The 26019-nt window shown below is 38.4% G+C and overlaps 1 protein-coding gene across 4 annotated transcripts in view; it reads right to left on the reverse strand.

Moving 5' to 3' along the window:
• Positions 1-26019, reverse strand: part of RYR3 (ryanodine receptor 3) — a 477900-nt gene that overhangs the window by 145725 nt on the left and 306156 nt on the right. For 2 of the 4 annotated variants that reach the window (XM_063439165.1, XM_063439166.1), the window contains exons 49-53: positions 25744-25834; positions 20310-20450; positions 18409-18590; positions 14277-14355; positions 1619-1708 (exon numbers count right to left, since the gene is read on the reverse strand). In XM_063439165.1, coding sequence (XP_063295235.1) covers positions 1619-1708; positions 14277-14355; positions 18409-18590; positions 20310-20450; positions 25744-25834 — 583 coding nt within the window. The remainder of the gene's footprint in view (positions 1-1618; positions 1709-14276; positions 14356-18408; positions 18591-20309; positions 20451-25743; positions 25835-26019) is intronic. The other 2 variants (XM_063439168.1, XM_063439167.1) reach the window with 1 other exon arrangement.

Consider the following 26019-nt stretch of genomic DNA (forward strand, 5'->3'; position numbering starts at 1 on the left):
TGAAAACACAAAAGGCATAATACATTGTCAAGAAATAGTTTGATCCCCTTTAGAAAGACACATTTGCTTAAACATAGCATGCTCTTTGATCACAGGTTCCATTCAGTGCTCTTTCTTATCTGTATTATTTGTTGTTGCATTGGTTCCACCATCCAGCACCACATTAAAAAAATGAATTAACAAGCGTATATCACTAGACAAGAAAATATATTCCAGCGCATTATCCATCGGTACTATTTCTCACGGTTTGACAGCATTGAAAGTACATGAATATTCCAAAATAACAAAACTGACGAGAAAGCGCTTTCGTATTGTGCTTTACACAACAGATTCACTCCATTAGTGGACACGCGTCTACTGCACACGCAAAGAAGGATTGTTCATTGAACTGCTTTAACTCTACCATCACTTAATGTACGTTAGTAGCTTTCTGTACATCACAGACTACATTAAATCATATCTCTCATTTTATATCCGGAGTCTCCAAGTAGAGGTGGATAGATGCTATACAAATGTCCCACGAGGGTTTCCAAACGCAGATGTGAAAGACTCTTCCATTTGCAAGTCTGAATATGCCTAGCATCATTATAAATTTAGACAACACAGACGTCAATCTCTTTCTTAGATACCAGCTTTCAAGATTCTAACTGGTTAAATGGACTGTTACATTGTATCACTTTCCTCCCAAGATTACCCAATTATCTTTACCCTAGTTTGCATAATTTTGCATCAACTTCAGAGGTAGGCATTTGAAAAGCCACTAAGCAATAATAATCTAGAGAAATAAACTCAGATTTCAGATTTCTAATGGCAAACAGAGGGGGTTTTCAGTTTTTTCAGATCTTGTATAATAGGAGGATCCTCAAAGTATCTCACAGAGCAACAGCAAGAACGTGGGTTATTGATCTGAATGGGCCAGGGTGAAAGGTTTTCCTGGAAACCCGCACACTTTATATGTGAAAGATATACAAGTGAAGTGCTTTCGTTAACATGCTGAGTTGGACTAAGAATGAACTACCTATCTCTGTACATAAAGACCTGTCACATTCCATTATTATCAGACCTATACATAGTTCTGTAAAGACTTCACAAGCCATCAATATACTGCCTACATTGCCCCAAAGCTAGAATTTCCAAGAAAAGTAAAAAAAAATTTTTAAAAAAAAGACTCTAATACATGATGATAAATTGCAGCTGCTTCATACAAGTGACTAAATATTTAGGTGCCACAGCATTAAACATGGGTAATTGCTTTGAAATTAATTTTAGATTTCATATGTTAAAAGGGATCAGTAATATACAAGATCTTTAAAAAATAAACAAAAAAAAACTTTTCCTTGTAAATCCATTCACGTGGTATGCACGGTACGTGTAAACGTTAAATACATAATTGCTACTACTAGTCGTCAAAACATTTTACATACAGGTTTAATTTATTCATATTTTGTGGGTACTATGACCACTAAAGAGCAAAGTGCAAAGTACGGATGCTGGTATATGTAGATTTGTTAATGGAATTGCAGGGTTCCACTGGAGAACATAAATATTACATATGACTTTTTGGCAGTGAATTAATCAATTCAAATAATGTTTGTTTAACGAAGACTACCACACTAACCTTTTCAGACAATGTCTTATAAGGTCGCAGAAGTGGGTGAGTTTTAGTATTTTCATCAAGAGATAATCCATATTTCCATCCACTGTGTATCTGAAAGACAGGGTGGAAAGGGTTTTTTAAAAACCATTTAAAAGCATTGATCATGGTGTGTATACAACTGCCTGGGGATAGAATGCAAGAATAGCCATCACATGATAATTTGTTTCCATAATAATAAAAATAAGCAGTACAGAATAACATTCCATATATCTAAGAAAACAGTCTTAAAAAATGTTCAAATATGTAGCTACATTACTATATCATCATCAGTGCTCTCCCATAAAAGATAAGAAAGGACCAGTTGTTGTGGACATAAAATGCATAAAATAAAGAAATCCAGAAAAACTACTGGATAATTGAATATGCGCTTTTTTAAAAATTACAAAAGACATGTTTACAGTCAATATATGTCCTACCAGATACACGATGATCACTATCAAAAATCTGCATACATTGTCCCAGATACATTATAGTTACTGTCTACAATCTGTATACATTCCCACCAGAAACATTATAGATACTGTCTACAATCTGCATACACTCTCCCAGATACATTATAGATACTGTCTATAATCTGCATACATTCTCCCAGATACATGATAGATACTGTCTATAATCTGCATACATTCTCCCAGATACATTATAGATACGGTCTACAATCTGCATACAGTCCCACTAGATACATGATAGATTTTGTCTACAATCTGTATACATTCCTACAAGATACATTGTAGTTACTGTCTACAATCTGAATACATTCCCACCAGATACATAATAGTTACTGTCTACAATCTGCATTCATTCTCCAAGATACATTATAGATACTGTCTACAATCTGCATACAGTCCCACCAGATACATTATAGATACTGTCTACAATCTGCATACATTCCCACCAGATACATTATAGATACTGTCTACAATCTGTATACATTCCCACCAGATACATTATAGTTACTGTCTACAATCTGTATACATTCTCACCAGATACATTATAGATACTGTCTACAATCTGCATACATTCCCACCAGATACATTATAGTTACTGTCTACAATCTGCATACATTCCCACCAGATACATTATAGATACTGTCTACAATCTGTATACATTCCCACCAGATACATTATAGTTACTGTCTACAATCTGTATACATTCTCACCAGATACATTATAGATACTGTCTACAATCTGCATACATTCCCACCAGATACATTATAGTTACTGTCTACAATCTGCATACATTCCCACCAGATACATTATAGATACTGTCTACAATCTGTATACATTCCCACCAGATACATAATAGTTACTGTCTACAATCTGCATACATTCTCCAAGATACATTATAGATACTGTCTACAATCTGCATACAGTCCCACCAGATACATTATAGATACTGTCTACAATCTGCATACATTCTCACCAGATACATTATAGTTACTGTCTACAATCTGCATGCATTCCCACCAGATACATTATAGATACTGTCTACAATCTGCATACATTCCCACCAGATACATTATAGTTACTGTCTACAATTTGCATACATTCCCACCAGATACATTATAGATACTGTCTACAATCTGTATACATTCCCACCAGATACATTATAGTTACTGCCTACAATCTGCATACATTCTCCCAGATACATTATAGTTACTGTCTACAATCTGCATACATTCCCACCAGATACATGATAGATACTGTCTATAATCTGCATACATTCTCACCAGATACATTATAGTTACGGTCTACAATCTGCATACATTCCCACCAGATACATTATAGATACTGTCTACAATCTGTATAAATTCCCACCAGATACATTATAGATACTGTCTACAATCTGCATACATTCCCACCAGATACATTATAGATACTGTCTACAATCTGTATACATTCCCACCAGATACATTATAGATACTGTCTACAATCTGCATACATTCTCACCAGATACATTATAGTTACTGTCTACAATCTGCATACATTCTCACCAGATACATTATAGATACTGTCTACAATCTGTATGCATTCCCACCAGATACATGATAGATACTGTCTACAATCTGTATACATTCCCACCAGATACATCATAGATACTGTCTACAATCTGCATATATTCTCACCAGATGCATTATAGATACTGTCTACAATCTGTATACATTCCCACCAGATACATGATAGATACTGTCTACAATCTGTATACATTCCCACCAGATACATCATAGATACTGTCTACAATCTGCATATATTCTCACCAGATACATGATAGATACTGTCTACAATCTGTATACATTCCCACCAGATACATTATAGTTACTGCCTACAATCTGCATACATTCTCCCAGATACATTATAGTTACTGTCTACAATCTGCATACATTCCCACCAGATACATGATAGATACTGTCTATAATCTGCATACATTCTCACCAGATACATTATAGTTACGGTCTACAATCTGCATACATTCCCACCAGATACATTATAGATACTGTCTACAATCTGTATACATTCCCACCAGATACATTATAGATACTGTCTACAATCTGCATACATTCCCACCAGATACATTATAGATACTGTCTACAATCTGTATACATTCCCACCAGATACATTATAGATACTGTCTACAATCTGCATACATTCTCACCAGATACATTATAGTTACTGTCTACAATCTGCATACATTCTCACCAGATACATTATAGATACTGTCTACAATCTGTATGCATTCCCACCAGATACATGATAGATACTGTCTACAATCTGTATACATTCCCACCAGATACATCATAGATACGGTCTACAATCTGCATATATTCTCACCAGATGCATTATAGATACTGTCTACAATCTGTATACATTCCCACCAGATACATGATAGATACTGTCTACAATCTGTATACATTCCCACCAGATACATCATAGATACTGTCTACAATCTGCATATATTCTCACCAGATACATGATAGATACTGTCTACAATCTGTATACATTCCCACCAGATACATAACAGTTACTGTCTACAATCTGAATACATTCCCACCAGATACATAATAGATACTGTCTACAATCTGTATACATTCCCACCAGATACATAACAGTTACTGTCTACAATCTGTATACATTCCCACCAGATACATCATAGATACTGTCTACAATCTGCATATATTCTCACCAGATACATTATAGATACTGTCTACAATCTGTATACATTCCCACCAGATACATGATAGATACTGTCTACAATCTGTATACATTCCCACCAGATACATAACAGTTACTGTCTACAATCTGAATGCATTCCCACCAGATACATCATAGATACTGTCTACAATCTGCATATATTCTCACCAGATACATTATAGATACTGTCTACAATCTGTATACATTCCCACCAGATACATGATAGATACTGTCTACAATCTGTATACATTCCCACCAGATACATAACAGTTACTGTCTACAATCTGTATACATTCCCACCAGATACATAACAGTTACTGTCTACAATCTGAATACATTCCCACCAGATACATCATAGATACTGTCTACAATCTGCATACACTCTCCCAGATACATTATAGATACTGTCTATAATCTGCATACATTCTCCCAGATACATGATAGATACTGTCTATAATCTGCATACATTCTCCCAGATACATTATAGATACGGTCTACAATCTGCATACAGTCCCACTAGATACATGATAGATTTTGTCTACAATCTGTATACATTCCTACAAGATACATTGTAGTTACTGTCTACAATCTGAATACATTCCCACCAGATACATAATAGTTACTGTCTACAATCTGCATTCATTCTCCAAGATACATTATAGATACTGTCTACAATCTGCATACAGTCCCACCAGATACATTATAGATACTGTCTACAATCTGCATACATTCCCACCAGATACATTATAGATACTGTCTACAATCTGTATACATTCCCACCAGATACATTATAGTTACTGTCTACAATCTGTATACATTCTCACCAGATACATTATAGATACTGTCTACAATCTGCATACATTCCCACCAGATACATTATAGTTACTGTCTACAATCTGCATACATTCCCACCAGATACATTATAGATACTGTCTACAATCTGTATACATTCCCACCAGATACATTATAGTTACTGTCTACAATCTGTATACATTCTCACCAGATACATTATAGATACTGTCTACAATCTGCATACATTCCCACCAGATACATTATAGTTACTGTCTACAATCTGCATACATTCCCACCAGATACATTATAGATACTGTCTACAATCTGTATACATTCCCACCAGATACATAATAGTTACTGTCTATAATCTGCATACATTCTCCAAGATACATTATAGATACTGTCTACAATCTGCATACAGTCCCACCAGATACATTATAGATACTGTCTACAATCTGCATACATTCTCACCAGATACATTATAGTTACTGTCTACAATCTGCATGCATTCCCACCAGATACATTATAGATACTGTCTACAATCTGCATACATTCCCACCAGATACATTATAGTTACTGTCTACAATTTGCATACATTCCCACCAGATACATTATAGATACTGTCTACAATCTGTATACATTCCCACCAGATACATTATAGTTACTGCCTACAATCTGCATACATTCTCCCAGATACATTATAGTTACTGTCTACAATCTGCATACATTCCCACCAGATACATGATAGATACTGTCTATAATCTGCATATATTCTCACCAGATACATTATAGTTACGGTCTACAATCTGCATACATTCCCACCAGATACATTATAGATACTGTCTACAATCTGTATACATTCCCACCAGATACATTATAGATACTGTCTACAATCTGTATACATTCCCACCAGATACATTATAGATACTGTCTACAATCTGCATACATTCTCACCAGATACATTATAGTTACTGTCTACAATCTGCATACATTCTCACCAGATACATTATAGATACTGTCTACAATCTGTATGCATTCCCACCAGATACATGATAGATACTGTCTACAATCTGTATACATTCCCACCAGATACATCATAGATACTGTCTACAATCTGCATATATTCTCACCAGATGCATTATAGATACTGTCTACAATCTGTATACATTCCCACCAGATACATGATAGATACTGTCTACAATCTGTATACATTCCCACCAGATACATCATAGATACTGTCTACAATCTGCATATATTCTCACCAGATACATGATAGATACTGTCTACAATCTGTACACATTCCCACCAGATACATTATAGTTACTGCCTACAATCTGCATACATTCTCCCAGATACATTATAGTTACTGTCTACAATCTGCATACATTCCCACCAGATACATGATAGATACTGTCTATAATCTGCATACATTCTCACCAGATACATTATAGTTACGGTCTACAATCTGCATACATTCCCACCAGATACATTATAGATACTGTCTACAATCTGTATACATTCCCACCAGATACATTATAGATACTGTCTACAATCTGCATACATTCCCACCAGATACATTATAGATACTGTCTACAATCTGTATACATTCCCACCAGATACATTATAGATACTGTCTACAATCTGCATACATTCTCACCAGATACATTATAGTTACTGTCTACAATCTGCATACATTCTCACCAGATACATTATAGATACTGTCTACAATCTGTATGCATTCCCACCAGATACATGATAGATACTGTCTACAATCTGTATACATTCCCACCAGATACAGTCTACAATCTGCATATATTCTCACCAGATGCATTATAGATACTGTCTACAATCTGTATACATTCCCACCAGATACATGATAGATACTGTCTACAATCTGTATACATTCCCACCAGATACATCATAGATACTGTCTACAATCTGCATATATTCTCACCAGATACATGATAGATACTGTCTACAATCTGTATACATTCCCACCAGATACACAACAGTTACTGTCTACAATCTGAATACATTCCCACCCGATACATAATAGATACTGTCTACAATCTGTATACATTCCCACCAGATACATAACAGTTACTGTCTACAATCTGTATACATTCCCACCAGATACATCATAGATACTGTCTACAATCTGCATATATTCTCACCAGATACATTATAGATACTGTCTACAATCTGTATACATTCCCACCAGATACATGATAGATACTGTCTACAATCTGTATACATTCCCACCAGATACATAACAGTTACTGTCTACAATCTGAATACATTCCCACCAGATACATCATAGATACTGTCTACAATCTGCATATATTCTCACCAGATACATTATAGATACTGTCTACAATCTGTATACATTCCCACCAGATACATGATAGATACTGTCTACAATCTGTATACATTCCCACCAGATACATAACAGTTACTGTCTACAATCTGTATACATTCCCACCAGATACATAACAGTTACTGTCTACAATCTGAATACATTCCCACCAGATACATCATAGATAATGTCTACAATCTGTATACATTCCCACCAGATACATAACAGTTACTGTCTACAATCTGTATACATTCCCACCAGATACATAACAGTTACTGTCTACAATCTGTATACATTCCCACCAGATACATAACAGTTACTGTCTACAATCTGTATACATTCCCACCAGATACATGATAGATACTGTCTACAATCTGCATATATTCTCACCAGATACATTATAGTTACTGTCTACAATCTGCATATATTCTCACCAGATACATTATAGATACTGTCTACAATCTGTATACATTCTCACCAGATACATTATAGTTACTGTCTACAATCTGCATACATTCTCACCAGATACATTATAGTTACTGTCTACAATCTGCATACATTCTCACCAGATACATTATAGTTACTGTCTACAATCTGCATACATTCTCACCAGATACATTACAGTTACTGTCTACAATCTGTATACATTCTCACCAGATACATAACAGTTACTGTCTACAATCTGTATACATTCCCACCAGATCCATCATAGATACTGTCTACAATCTGCATATATTCTCACCAGATACATGATAGATACTGTCTACAATCTGTATACATTCCCACCAGATACATAACAGTTACTGTCTACAATCTGAATGCATTCCCACCAGATACATCATAGATACTGTCTACAATCTGCATATATTCTCACCAGATACATTATAGATACTGTCTACAATCTGTATACATTCCCACCAGATACATGATAGATACTGTCTACAATCTGTATACATTCCCACCAGATACATAACAGTTACTGTCTACAATCTGTATACATTCCCACCAGATACATAACAGTTACTGTCTACAATCTGAATACATTCCCACCAGATACATCATAGATACTGTCTACAATCTGCATACACTCTCCCAGATACATTATAGATACTGTCTATAATCTGCATACATTCTCCCAGATACATGATAGATACTGTCTATAATCTGCATACATTCTCCCAGATACATTATAGATACGGTCTACAATCTGCATACAGTCCCACTAGATACATGATAGATTTTGTCTACAATCTGTATACATTCCTACAAGATACATTGTAGTTACTGTCTACAATCTGAATACATTCCCACCAGATACATAATAGTTACTGTCTACAATCTGCATTCATTCTCCAAGATACATTATAGATACTGTCTACAATCTGCATACAGTCCCACCAGATACATTATAGATACTGTCTACAATCTGCATACATTCCCACCAGATACATTATAGATACTGTCTACAATCTGTATACATTCCCACCAGATACATTATAGTTACTGTCTACAATCTGTATACATTCTCACCAGATACATTATAGATACTGTCTACAATCTGCATACATTCCCACCAGATACATTATAGTTACTGTCTACAATCTGCATACATTCCCACCAGATACATTATAGATACTGTCTACAATCTGTATACATTCCCACCAGATACATTATAGTTACTGTCTACAATCTGTATACATTCTCACCAGATACATTATAGATACTGTCTACAATCTGCATACATTCCCACCAGATACATTATAGTTACTGTCTACAATCTGCATACATTCCCACCAGATACATTATAGATACTGTCTACAATCTGTATACATTCCCACCAGATACATAATAGTTACTGTCTATAATCTGCATACATTCTCCAAGATACATTATAGATACTGTCTACAATCTGCATACAGTCCCACCAGATACATTATAGATACTGTCTACAATCTGCATACATTCTCACCAGATACATTATAGTTACTGTCTACAATCTGCATGCATTCCCACCAGATACATTATAGATACTGTCTACAATCTGCATACATTCCCACCAGATACATTATAGTTACTGTCTACAATTTGCATACATTCCCACCAGATACATTATAGATACTGTCTACAATCTGTATACATTCCCACCAGATACATTATAGTTACTGCCTACAATCTGCATACATTCTCCCAGATACATTATAGTTACTGTCTACAATCTGCATACATTCCCACCAGATACATGATAGATACTGTCTATAATCTGCATATATTCTCACCAGATACATTATAGTTACGGTCTACAATCTGCATACATTCCCACCAGATACATTATAGATACTGTCTACAATCTGTATACATTCCCACCAGATACATTATAGATACTGTCTACAATCTGTATACATTCCCACCAGATACATTATAGATACTGTCTACAATCTGCATACATTCTCACCAGATACATTATAGTTACTGTCTACAATCTGCATACATTCTCACCAGATACATTATAGATACTGTCTACAATCTGTATGCATTCCCACCAGATACATGATAGATACTGTCTACAATCTGTATACATTCCCACCAGATACATCATAGATACTGTCTACAATCTGCATATATTCTCACCAGATGCATTATAGATACTGTCTACAATCTGTATACATTCCCACCAGATACATGATAGATACTGTCTACAATCTGTATACATTCCCACCAGATACATCATAGATACTGTCTACAATCTGCATATATTCTCACCAGATACATGATAGATACTGTCTACAATCTGTACACATTCCCACCAGATACATTATAGTTACTGCCTACAATCTGCATACATTCTCCCAGATACATTATAGTTACTGTCTACAATCTGCATACATTCCCACCAGATACATGATAGATACTGTCTATAATCTGCATACATTCTCACCAGATACATTATAGTTACGGTCTACAATCTGCATACATTCCCACCAGATACATTATAGATACTGTCTACAATCTGTATACATTCCCACCAGATACATTATAGATACTGTCTACAATCTGCATACATTCCCACCAGATACATTATAGATACTGTCTACAATCTGTATACATTCCCACCAGATACATTATAGATACTGTCTACAATCTGCATACATTCTCACCAGATACATTATAGTTACTGTCTACAATCTGCATACATTCTCACCAGATACATTATAGATACTGTCTACAATCTGTATGCATTCCCACCAGATACATGATAGATACTGTCTACAATCTGTATACATTCCCACCAGATACAGTCTACAATCTGCATATATTCTCACCAGATGCATTATAGATACTGTCTACAATCTGTATACATTCCCACCAGATACATGATAGATACTGTCTACAATCTGTATACATTCCCACCAGATACATCATAGATACTGTCTACAATCTGCATATATTCTCACCAGATACATGATAGATACTGTCTACAATCTGTATACATTCCCACCAGATACACAACAGTTACTGTCTACAATCTGAATACATTCCCACCCGATACATAATAGATACTGTCTACAATCTGTATACATTCCCACCAGATACATAACAGTTACTGTCTACAATCTGTATACATTCCCACCAGATACATCATAGATACTGTCTACAATCTGCATATATTCTCACCAGATACATTATAGATACTGTCTACAATCTGTATACATTCCCACCAGATACATGATAGATACTGTCTACAATCTGTATACATTCCCACCAGATACATAACAGTTACTGTCTACAATCTGAATACATTCCCACCAGATACATCATAGATACTGTCTACAATCTGCATATATTCTCACCAGATACATTATAGATACTGTCTACAATCTGTATACATTCCCACCAGATACATGATAGATACTGTCTACAATCTGTATACATTCCCACCAGATACATAACAGTTACTGTCTACAATCTGTATACATTCCCACCAGATACATAACAGTTACTGTCTACAATCTGAATACATTCCCACCAGATACATCATAGATAATGTCTACAATCTGTATAGATTCCCACCAGATACATAACAGTTACTGTCTACAATCTGTATACATTCCCACCAGATACATAACAGTTACTGTCTACAATCTGTATACATTCCCACCAGATACATAACAGTTACTGTCTACAATCTGTATACATTCCCACCAGATACATGATAGATACTGTCTACAATCTGCATATATTCTCACCAGATACATTATAGTTACTGTCTACAATCTGCATATATTCTCACCAGATACATTATAGATACTGTCTACAATCTGTATACATTCTCACCAGATACATTATAGTTACTGTCTACAATCTGCATACATTCTCACCAGATACATTATAGTTACTGTCTACAATCTGCATACATTCTCACCAGATACATTATAGTTACTGTCTACAATCTGCATACATTCTCACCAGATACATTACAGTTACTGTCTACAATCTGTATACATTCTCACCAGATACATAACAGTTACTGTCTACAATCTGTATACATTCCCACCAGATCCATCATAGATACTGTCTACAATCTGCATATATTCTCACCAGATACATGATAGATACTGTCTACAATCTGTATACATTCCCACCAGATACATAACAGTTACTGTCTACAATCTGAATACATTCCCACCAGATACATCATAGATACTGTCTACAATCTGTATACATTCCCACCAGATACATAATAGTTACTGTCTACAATCTGTATACATTCCCACCAGATACATAACAGTTACTGTCTACAATCTGAATACATTCCCACCAGATACATCATAGATAATGTCTACAATCTGTATACATTCCCACCAGATACATAACAGTTACTGTCTACAATCTGTATACATTCCCACCAGATACATAACAGTTACTGTCTACAATCTGTATACATTCCCACCAGATACATAACAGTTACTGTCTACAATCTGTATACATTCCCACCAGATACATGATAGATACTGTCTACAATCTGCATATATTCTCACCAGATGCATTATAGTTACTGTCTACAATCTGCATATATTCTCACCAGATACATTATAGATACTGTCTACAATCTGTATACATTCTCACCAGATACATTATAGTTACTGTCTACAATCTGCATACATTCTCACCAGATACATTATAGTTACTGTCTACAATCTGCATACATTCTCACCAGATGCATTACAGTTACTGTCTACAATCTGTATACATTCTCACCAGATACATTATAGTTACTGTCTACAATCTGCATTCATTCTCACCAGATACATTATAGTTACTGTCTACAATCTGTATACATTCCCACCAGATACATCACCATGTTGAAGCACTATGTCAGAGGGTTCCACAGGAAAAATTAATTGGGAACCCCTGGTATACATTAACTACAGCTACATGATGGCCACTGACTACAATCTACATACGTCCCCATCCCATATGTGGTGTGTGGTGGTCACTGTCAAGAATCTACACACATCTAAATCAGATATGTCATGGTCACTATACAATTTACATACACACCCACCAGATATATGATGGTCACTATACAATTTACATACGCACCCATCAGATAGATATGTGATTTTATTTCCATGTTGTAACACTATTATATATGAAACCATGGTGGTTAATATCTATGCAATATAGAGTTACTTGGAAATAAAATGATGGATGGGATTCTTGATTTAATTCGATGTTATTCACTTATTTCTTACTTAGATTTTAATTGACTTCGTTTTTCACATAAAAAATTAGGTTCAGTTATAATTAGTTTGTTTGTTTTTTTCCTCTCTCTGCGTCTTATTTTTTTGGGTTTAGTTTGTAAATGGCAGAGAATTGTGCAGTGAGACTACAGGGACATGATCTATACACTAAGATGCTTCATTAACCCCTTAAGGACACATGACGTGTGTGGCATGTCATGATTCCCTTTTATTCCAGAAGTTTGGTCCTTAAGGGATTAAGCTAAAGTTGTTTGGTGCCTATAGTATCCTTTTAAGGTTAGAAAGAGGTTTTGTGCAACAGAATCAATATTGTAGTCCTCTATGTGAGCTTTGACATCACTGTATGTGCATTTTGTAGAAGTCTATCAATCAATATGTTTAGAATGGATGCTTCGTGGGATTTGCGAAACAGCAATGAATGGATTATAGTGTGTTCCGCAAGTTGAGTAGTTAAAGAGGATGTGTGGTCTTTCTAGCATCGTTACCAAAGGTTAGTCATCAAGCCACATCACGTTCCTTACCTTATCACAAGCCCATTTATCGTGGGAATGTTCTGCATTTTTATTGACAATATATTCAAGCTTTTCAGGCAATGTGAGACTGAAAAACAAAGAACAAGAAGAGCTCTACAACAAACGCAAAGTGACAGGCATGATCAAGCCACAAACATAAACAAGTACTAGATGTGAAATCCATACTAGTTAAATATTAGACAGACTTTAGAATAACAGAGAACTTTTTATGTTGTTTTGTGAATCACACTAACTTTGGAAGTGTCTGAAACATTGAAAATATCCTAGATTAACCCTGATTAGGCACATTTAGTTGTCTTCCTTTCGTAGGAAGTCAGGCTGTTTTTGTAGAAGGTGTGCCAAACATGTTTGTATTTAGGAATCTATGCAATGCTCTATCAATTGTGCTACAAAGATTTGCAGCAAATGTCTACATTATATAAACAAGATGGTCCAGGCACAAAAAGTTGTATATAAATTGGATCTACTGGAGAAACACAGCAACTTTTCAACCTCAAATTAGGTCTTTATATATTTCTTTCTTTTTTTCTTGTCCCTTGCCTTGTTTAGATTTGTATAAATTGACCACCATTGCAGATCATCGGGTATAGTTTTATTTAAATATCCTTCACAAATAACTGGTGTGAGAAAAATCCTGCACGCTGCTGGATATTGGTAGTGATAAATGTGGACTGGTTAGGTTTTGGTCGATAAAATTTATTTACTGCCTAGTTACTTGTAATGCTCCAAAAAAAGTACAGAACCACCACTTTAGAAAATTAAGACAGATATACATAAATCTGCTTTCGGAAAAAGAAGGTAAATACAATCATTAGGCATGATATAAATAAATACATTTATATAAATATAATATAAAGTATGAGGCTCCTAAGCAAGTGGACATAACCTCTACAAAAAAAATTATTAAAGGAGTGATAGAAAACCCATCCTTTCAGCAGCAGGACCCAATGGCTTTTTTCTGGATCCCTGGAACAGTGAAGAAGGCACGGAGATACGCTTGTACAAGCAGACCCACGTATCGGAGAGAGATTAGAGGGGGTGGAGGGGAAGGAAAGGGGAAAGCGTGATGTACATGAAAAGGTAGAAGGACTTACATGAGACACACTTAAAACCATTAGGATTCATTGGAGAGAACCCGAGAGAGATACAAGATCAGGAGACATTGGGCTAGTCAGTGGGAAGGAGGTAGAATGCCTTGGGCTGGGCTTCTCGGAGGCCAAGGAGGGAGGGGTGGGATGATGCACCTCCACATCTGTGCTTTTTTTTCCCCCTTCCTCTTCCCTTCTTTCATTACAACCTGCCCACTCTTAAGGGGAACACCTTACCTTGCACCCCGCAGCCACCATACACACACCAGGGCTGCAAAATATGCAAAGACTCCCTATGGTGAAAGATCCACTTTAATGACTGTTCGAACACCATCTGGTCATATATGTTATACACTTATGACAGCCAATGTGAGCCTGAACACCCATCAGAGGCACCTTCAAATTGATAAAAAAAATTTTCTTGTTTTTTTTTTCTTCAGGTTGCTGCATGTTCAGGGAGCTAGAACACAGTTGAACTAAAAGATACATATACAGTGCTAAAACTGAACTAAATTTACCAGCACATTAACACTTAAAGGAGCACAAGTGTGTCAAAACATATATTCCTGACACTAAAGGTTCAAGTAGCCATTTAGGTGTTGGCACTTATTACCCCCCCTATTAAAAAGATGATTTTCCTCCTTTTTACTCCAGCGCCACACAGGTCTGTTGCAGCTGGCTCTGCCCACGCTTTGTCCCCTTGTCTGAGATCATCAATCTCATCAAAACGTCACGCTGTGCCAATCAGCATTTCCTCATAGAGATGCATTGAATCAATGTATCTCTATTGGGAATGATAAGCACCTCCATGCAGAGCGTAGAGACGCTGTGCAGCACTGACTGAGGGAGGACGTGTAGGGGCCGTCTGAGTGACTGCCACTAGAGGTGTCCCTAGGCAGTAATGTAAACACTCCCTTTTCTCTGAAAAGGCGGTGTTTACATTAAAAAGCATGCAGCAACGGGCTATAGACACCAAGACAACTACATTAAGCTGTAGTTGTTCTGGTGACCAGGCTTGGTCAGGGAAAAAAAATTGTCCCAGGCATTTTTGAATCGCAGCAGCCCAGAGAGAGGGCGTTTTGTCATCACCAATGATAAACATGTCCCATCTCAAAGTGAGCATGTTGGTTCAATGCGCTTCAAGAGCTCTAGCATGAGAAAAAGGCCCTGTATGGTGAATTTACTCTTACGAGATCCTGAACGTTGCCATGGTAGCCGCAGCAGCAGTCTGATCTCGCGAGAGGAAGGACTCGGTGGAGTTGCAAGATAGGTCCTCTCTCTCCTCCCTCCCGACTGCCCAGTAAAGTGCCTGTGAGCCGGTGAGGGAGATATTTGATCTCCCCACTGACACATGAAGGCATATAGCAGGGCCAGCGCTCCTGTGACCTTTCCTGCCGGCCTAGGTCCATGGCCATCACGGCCCACCAGGCATTTGCCCGGTTTGCATGATGGCCAGTCCGGGCATGCTGGTGACTATAGTGTCCCTTTAATTTTATTCTGATTCTATAGATCTGTGGAATCCACAAGAGGAATCAGAAATTCTTCAACTTATATCACTTCAGTGTGTTAAAAAAGAGAGATATCTAAGCACCATAACAATTACAGATCATTGTATTGTTTAGAGTAGCCGTGTGCACAGCATAAAAATGTGTTTAGGCTAAATCACTTCTGCCGAAAAATAAAAAGAAGTTTGGGATGGTGAAACTGTGGTCATATGGTGGTTGACAAGGCCAAAGAAAGATCAGGGAGAACAATGAAACAAATGATGTAAAAATGGCCAAATCAGTGAACCGCCACTTCACAAATCAAGTGAAAATCAGTAATCAACATTTAATGACTGTGCCCTAGCTTTCAATAATATTCTTTTTCCATTAATTATCTCATTTTTTGTCCCCTAGGCGTTATTCAGAATACAAATAAACCAGGGGTAGTCAACCTTCAGCACTCCAGATTTTGAGGAACACAATTCCCTTGATGCTTTGTCAGCATTATGGCTGCAAGAGTATTATGGGAGATGTATTCCAAATCATCTGGAGTGCTAAAGGTTGTGATTCAACTACATATTAAACGATCACCATGATTGGGCCATCTTCGGTCAAATTGTAATCTCCATGTCTAGCTTTTGGTGCAAAGAGTCTATGTGCACAATCTAGCTGGTTTGTATCAAACCATTCTTGAGTGGTGTGACAGAAACATGGGCTCCCCTGGTGCCTTCAGCACCAACTTCTTTGCAGCAAGTCAGCTAATGCACATGTGATGTTAAATACGAGCTGACCAATGTGGATGCCAATGATAAGCTGAGAACACTGGGCTTATTTCCTATGAACATTGTGGTTATGGTGCCTGATGTGCCCATTTAAACCATTATTAAATGTAAATTAGTATGTTTTACATTAAACTCTGCAGATGTGTCACCGTCTTCTTAAGAATGTGTTATTTTCTACCACCGTAGGTCAAATGGAAGTGCCTTAGCAATACAATGACTACTTTAATTTTTGTGACTGAGCTTCTGTTATGTCCCAAGTTAAATAAGTATCCAGGATCATCCAGTATCCAGGCCCACTTTTTATTATTTGTTTCTGAAGTTGTACAGTGAGTTCAATATATAGATTAAGTCAACTAAACCTTAAAAAACAATGGTATTGGTCATATATATTTGAAGATTTGTCTCTTCCTGTGCCAGAAACAAGACTTCAAGAGAGCTGTTTAAAGTATTAGAATGAAGCTCCTACCGCTGATTATCTACAGCTCTACTCACATTTGGATTTAATAATCGATTTGATGTCATGTTGTAGAAATGTTCAACCCCATCCATTGTTTAGCACTTTTCATTACTTTGAATTTTAGCATACCAAAGGAGATATGATTTAAAACAAAAACAAAATCATCTCTCTTATTGTGATGCATGATTGGTAACATTGGACTGAAATGGCTAAAGCATTTTCAATCCAAGCAAGTTGTAAAACATGAACAATGTATTTCGGAATCTCTTGTAACAAATTTCTCTATATAGAGCAGCTACCATAACTCACTTGGCAGTATTGATGGGTTTGGGGTCAAAATTCCCCTCCGAATCCACAGACATCTGCTTCTCAGGAGTGGCTTTAATTCTGGTATCAACATAATCTGGTGGCAAAGCGCCAGCTATGGCACTGAGACAGGGCATAGACATTCTGAAGAGCTCAGCTTCATACTTCTGCAGGAGAGATAGGAACTGGTTGGAAAGTCCCAAGGAGAAACATGCAAATAGTTAGTGGCATCCACAAAGCCAGGTCACAGCAGCAACTGGAGAAGACACTTAGTAAAGTTAACAAAGCAACAAGATATGCATGGCAATCACAAAAAGATTAAATCATGCCCAACATAATTTCTCACATCCATAGCATTCAAGAATCACATTATGTTCCATTAATAAGAATTCAACAAGGTTAAAGTACAAGTTTAAAAAACACAATTAGATGCCAGAATCAGTTCAGTTTGCTAACACGAGCAATGGCCTCTTATAGCACAAGTGTAAAAAGCAAGTCCTTTGGCCCAGGAATTCCAAATTCACAAACCAAGTCTAGGTACTGTTTTAGAAATATTGGGATTATTTGCTTTTTAACTTACATACATTCAGCAAAAGGAACAGCTAATGGGGAGTAGTGTAATAATGTGCTTTCATCCTTGGGGGGGTTTATTCTTTAATGCAGGCACACAAGCTGCTATGAAAAAATGTCTTGGGTAAAACTTATCTATTTTCCACAGTTTCACAAAATGACAGCCATTTCATAGGCGCACATGTTGGTTTGAAACACAGCCCCATGTTCTTGCAAAGACAAACACAAATCAAAAACGGCAAAAAAAACAAACAAGCAAAAAAAAAGACATGCCAACAATATAATACAATTCAAAAGATTGTTGTGTGGTTACTTACTGGCTGCTTTAAGATTATTTTGGACTTTAAAAAGGATTGTTCTGTTGTGACTGCATTTTATCCTAAGCTGGAGCCTTAAGGCATTGTCTACCTATACTGTCTTTCATACAAGAGCCGTGCTGACTGATTCCAAGAGATCACGGCTGGCTCAACACAGAGAAATGTGGTTTCTTTTCTAGAAATAACCGAACAGCCAGAATAATGATTTCATTATCTCCTGTCAACAGCCCATGCCAGAGAATTCCTTGGAGGCCAACACAGCTCAAGTAAATCTATCTCTGTGTGAGATTTCAGCAATAAAGTGGAGCATTATGAAAGTGAATTAAATATTAACAGTTTCATTTACGAGCAGCGCAGTGGTGGCCTCCTGCTTGCTGTATATGCATTCACGCACTCTGTACCCAAATTTCTTTCACCGTGTCACTCTGCGATCGAATCATCAAGATGGCTTGTCACATCTTGTCATGAATGTGCTGTATGTGGGTGACTCACGCGGTGTAGACATGAAACCCACTAAAAGTCTACACCCAACATAAGCTTGTTCTTTTAAAAGGCTTAAAACCCACAATATTTAGTTTATTTTAATGTAAATATTTACATACACTGCATTATGTTATGATCGAGGCTTACTGGGACATAAGGAAAAAAGAATCTAGAATATAATGAAGGCAGACAAAAGTTCAAAAACATTCCTTGTCCCATTAAAATGAATATATGAAAGCAATTGAGCAGGTTCTGAGTGAAAACCCCTTTAGCCCTTAGATTTTGTGTTTTAATATCTAAGCCTTAATGCCGCGAATATTAAAGAGTAATCTTTTTGTTCTCTGCGACTTCAGTGAATTTTAATGAAAATATTTGGCAGTCATTTAAACATATCCTTTTATCTAAAAAATAAATACATGAAAAATAAATAAAATTTTCAAAACATAATGAATTGGCAACCAACAGAGATACTGTTAAACAGTGGGGAACAAATCCAGTTTTAGATGAGATTTTATAGATTGGACGGTGAAATACCTTATGAGAGAGAGAATCAAATATCCCCCAGAACAGCTTCTCTGTTAAGTGCAGTTCTTCCTCAGAGGCCAATCCATAGCTCCCCCATCCCGAGGGGAGGCAGTAATACTTCCAGCACTGCTCATAATGGTTTGTTAAGAGCTGTGAGATTAAAATAGTTTCATTGTTAGTGGCACATATGTTAAACGCTACCACATCTGATACATACACCTTCTTAAGAACATGTGAGGATGTTGCAAAGTATAGAAGGAAAAGCACTTCCATATTAACTCCTCCGTAACAGGGATTTAAAAAAAACAAAACAAGTTTTGCACACAGCCAATCCATTCAACAAGGGATGTATCAGTATCCTCAGTTGAACTGTACACAGAACACTCAATAAACTGGTTATAGTGCTTAGAGTCCTCCGGCACTGTGCCTTCATTCAAGTTGACATTACTTTTGAGCAGTTTAACACTAAATAAATCCACAGCTAGGCATATAGTGAAGGTAGGCTAAGGCAGATATAACACACTTCCTTCTAGCCATACCAATACATACCAGCAATGGGTGCTGTGATAGGCTGAAATCGGTCAGCTGACACTCTAAGCCAGTGGTTTCCAACCCAGTTTTGACAACAGGGTAACCCTATATCCTGGACTAGTAGGGGGTACTTGAGGACTGGGTTGGGAGCCTCCGCACTAAGCCGATCACAGTCGCCTATTACTGCTCAGGCTAATGCTTCCTCATTAACCCAAGAAGCACTGGGGGGATGCGCTACTGTGTATTCCCGTTTAGCATTAAAATACTAGAACGGTTTAATGCTGAATGGAAGACCAGCTCCAGACACTGTAACAGCTGCAATGAGATGAAGCTGTTTCAGTGACTGTAGTGTCCCATTAAATGATCAATTCTGAAACAAATGTTAAATTGTTGTAGCAAATTTCATACTTGAAAGAATGCAGTACAGTTAAACAAACTGGCGGACTCCTCTTTGACTGTGTGATGCAATGTAGCATTGTTTCTCTAATGAACAAAGAAAACATCTACATGTTCAGGTAAATTACCAGATTGCAGACTATGCTGGAAGATTTTAGTGTATCCAAAAATGGTAGTCACGTAAGTTATTACTGAAAAAAGCTTAAAGGGCCACTATAGTCCCCAAATCAACTTAATGAAGTGTTTTTTTAAGATTCTTTATTTGTCGGTTTTCATTTACTGTAAGTACAGTGAGATATATAGGTACAGAAATACAGAAGTACAGAATTAACTTGTTACATTAGTTTATGACGTAGTCTGGAGCTACCGGTTTCTGGGACATTAATGTTTCATTGTTACAGTACCCTTCGGATAGACCTGTTCAGTGTCTATGGGGGTCCCTTGTTTTCCCTCAAGGAGGGGTGTGTTGTCTTCCGTTGGACAGGCAGATATAACACACCTTCAGGGACATTCAGCCTGCCCCTGGTCATGGACATCTAGTGGCTTTTGGGATCCTGGCTTCCGGGTGGGAGAGTATGTGTTCATGCTAGATTATAGTTTTATGGTGGTATTCACTTTAGGCAGAGGTGTTTGTTGGGGAGATATGCTTGAATCGTTGCTACTCTGGTATTGTCCCTTAGTTTGTGAGGGGAAAAATGTGCCATGTTTTGTTCGGTTCCTGACTGTGGTGTGTTAGATACTGTTGAGGGGGTAAGAGGATAGAGAGAAGTGGATAGAGGGTAGAAAGGTAGAAAGGCGATAGACGCCAGTGAAAAAAAGGGGAGGTGGAGTTTATAGGTTGCGTGCCCGCAAGCCAGTCCCCCGTCCCAGGGGATGGGATTTGGGAGTCTGGGGTAAGATGCCGATTACTCAGGTGAGCTTTATCTTGGTGGTTGAGTGGAAGGTTTAGCAGTTTAACAGATTGTTACCAGGGGAACAAGGTGTCTCCATCTATCCAGGGGTCCCAAGTTTTGTAAAACAATTTCGGGGAGTCGTTGGGTTGTGCGGTCAGTTTGTCCATGTCAATGCTGTCTAGGATTTTATTGTTGATTTGGGTGTGTGATGGGATGTTGGGAATTGACCTTAGTTCTGCGATTGTTCTGTGCGTGGCCAGTGTGATTCGGGCCGCTAGTTTATTTTCGTATTGAGTCTTCGTGATAGGTTTCGATAGCAATAATGCCCAGGGGTCCATTGGGAATGGTCTACAGAGTAATCTTGTTAGAAGAGCGGTAATGCTCTGCCAGAGGAGGGCGATTTTGGGGCAGGACCACCAACAGCGGAGGAAGGAACCTGTTTCGCCGCACATTTTCCAGCAGAGATTATCTGGCTTGCGGTGCATGGAGGCCAAGCATTGAGGGGTAATATACCATCGGAATAGCATTTTATATGCTTGTTCCAGGTGGGTTACGCATATAGTGATGGACTTTAAGGATGTCCAGATGTCAGACTAGTCCGTGGGGTCCTCTAGAGCAGTGTTCCCCAACCCCCGGGCCGCGGACCGGTACCGGTCCGTGGATCAAACGGTACCGGGCCGCCCAGGGGTGTGCGAGCCTGCCGGCTAGTGCAGGGCTGGCATTGCCCAAGTGCCAGCCCTGCAATGTGCCTGCGGACCGGAGGGGAGATCAGAGATCTCCCTCCCCGGTCTGCAGGCACTGTGCTGACAGCCGGCAGGGGAGGGAGTGAGAGAGGACCCGGGAGCTCTTACCTGCAGCTCCTCCGGGTCCTCCTCTCGCGAGATTTGGAGCGTTGCCGCGGTAACCACGGCAACACTCCAAATCTCGCGAGAGTGAACTCTAGCCCTGTAACTGGGCTAGAGTTCATCTCACCACCGCTGGGACCACCAGGGATTCCCCACCGGACCACCAGGGACTAAGAAATGTCCCCCCTCCTCCCAGTAAAGGTAAGAAGGGAGGGGGGACATCAATATATTATATTTAATTAAATAAAAAATATATAAAAAAGCCTCCCTACCCTCCTTACCCCCCATACACACACTACACACATTGCCCCACAAACACTGCCCCCATGCACACACTACACACACTGCCCCATACACACACTACACACACTGCCCCACAAACACTGCCCCCATGCACACACTACACACACTGCCCCACAAACACTGCCCCATGCACACACTACACACATTGCCCCACAAACACTGCCCCCATGCACACACTACACACACTGCCCCATACACACACTACACACACTGCCCCACAAACACTGCCCCCATGCACACACTACACACACTGCCCCACAAACACTGCCCCATGTACACACTACACACATTGCCCCACAAACACTGCCCCCATACACACTACACACACTGCCCCACAAACACTGCCCCCTCATACACACCTGCCCCACAAACACTGCCCCCATAAACACACTACACACCTGCCCCACAAACACTGCCCCCATGCACACACTGCCCCACAAACACTGCCCCATGTACACACTACACACATTGCCCCACGAACACTGCCCCCATACACACTACACACACTGCCCCACAAACACTGCCCCCTCATACACACCTGCCCCACAAACACTGCCCCCATACACACACTACACACCTGCCCCACAAACACTGCCCCCATGCACACACTACACACATTGCCCCACAAACACTGCCCCCATGCACACACTACTGGCGCCATAACAGAGGGCAGAGGAGACTTGTGATCGGGCACCAGAGAGAAGGGGCACTGCATGGAAGCAGAGGCAGCTTGGGACAAGGTAGGTAGGAGACTGAAATACAGCCTTGAGTTCCCAGCCACAGAAACTCCCCCAGTCTGTGACTGGGAAAGAAGCTGCTGAGTATAGGTGGTGTTACATCAGCATTAGTCTGCTGGTGTAACACTACCTACCTATCCTGTCTGTCACATACCCTCATATGTACCCCATTTTTATTAACTCTCACATGAACATGCTATATACATTCAGTCTGAGTATGTGTGGGACCCTGAACCAACAATTTTGAGTCTATGTCTTTATGTGACTGTGTTTGTGATTTTCTCACTATGTATGTGTCTGTGTGTTTTTTTTAATATATGTGCTCTTTTTTTTTTTGTCTTATTAAATCAAAACAAGTGGGCCACGGAAAAATTATCAAACGTTTACCGGTCCGCGGCGATAAAAAGGTTGGGGAGCACTGCTCTAGAGGTCCTAGATCATTTTTCCACACCTTAATGTATGGGATTGAAAGTTGTGTGTGATGTGTTGCTAGGGTTAGGTATAGGTCCGAGATCTGGCCCTTCCAGGAGGGTACTTTGAGACAGTCGCGTACAAAGCTGGTTAGGGTTGAGGTTGCTGCCATTTTTATCATCGGGGTCGGAGCAAAACTTCTCAGTTGAAGATAACGGAAATAGTCAAAGGTTGTCAGGCCTGAGGCTTTTGGAATGTGTGCATATTCTAAGAGTTTCCCATTAGGATAAAGATGCCCTAGGCATATTATGTCTCTGTCCTAGAAACGTGCATAGTGTTGTGGTGTTAGGCCAGGTGGGAATAGTTATTTCGGAGGAGTGGGGAGAGTGGCGAGAGGCCAGTGGAAAGTTCAAACTTATCTCTGAGGTGATCCCAGAGGTCGATGGATTAGGAGATCAGTGGGGATGTGTGGGGGGTTGGGGTCTGTGTTGTCTAGGGAGCCATATGTATAGAGAAAGGTGGTCATGGCCAAAGATGAGGTGTTCCAGATCCACCCATCTTTTTGGTCTCGTTGTAAATGCCTTAATGAAGTGGTTTTGCTGTATAGGTCATGCCCTGTTATCTCACTACTCAATTCTCTGCCATTTAGGAGTTAAACCGCTTTTTTTTATCCAGCCCTAGTCACACCTTTCTGCATGTAACTTGCACAGCCTTACTAAACACTTACTAAAAAGAGTCATCTAATGTTTACACTTCCTTTATTGCAAATTCTGTTTAATTTAGAATTTCTTATATCCTGCTCTGTTAATAGCTTTCTAGACTCTGCAGGATCCTACCTTATGTAATTAAAGCTCAATTTATAGAGCAGGAGATAAAAACTTCTAAGTAAGTTAACATCTGATTGAAAATTGAACCTTTTTTTTGCATGTATGCTGTGTGAGTCACAGCCAGTGAAGGTGTGACTAAGGCTGCATGAATAGAAAAAAAAATGATTTAATTCCTAAATGGCAGACACTACTTCTTTAAGCTAAAGATGTTTTGGGAACTATAAATTAATGTATAACAGATACTGTATTGCATACACAGAATGACAAGTGGAAAAGCATAACGAAACCTATCCTCTGTGTTAAAATTATCGATCTACGCAAAATATTAGAATTGCAGCTATATCATTGTGAACAGGCATATGGCCTGTCTCTGGATTTCCTAAAGCAAACAATACATTTTACTTAGCAATCACATAATGATCAGATGCAAAACTAGTGATGTGCAGCTGTGGAGACCATTTAGATCAACATGGTGTCTTGCCATGCTAGTTGTAAGCTACCTTTAGGGGCATTTTGCAGTATTCGTTGAGTAATGGAACATCAAAAACCAGACGTCGCAACAACTGTTGGAGCATAGAAGGGCGTAGATGACTAGATGGAGAGAGAAAAAAAAAAAGGATTGTCTGCATTAAACATTACTGTGCATCCTCCAATAAACCAGGCTGAATAAGAAACCTGTACTCTAAAAATATTAAGTAAAAAAAATAAATAAAAGAAAACCAAAACATTTCCAGAAAAGGTTTTTGGGATATTTATATCAAACAATTATATGGGAA

This window comes from Pelobates fuscus, chromosome 13 (assembly GCF_036172605.1).
Source record: "Pelobates fuscus isolate aPelFus1 chromosome 13, aPelFus1.pri, whole genome shotgun sequence".
Classification (NCBI taxonomy): domain Eukaryota; kingdom Metazoa; phylum Chordata; class Amphibia; order Anura; family Pelobatidae; genus Pelobates; species Pelobates fuscus.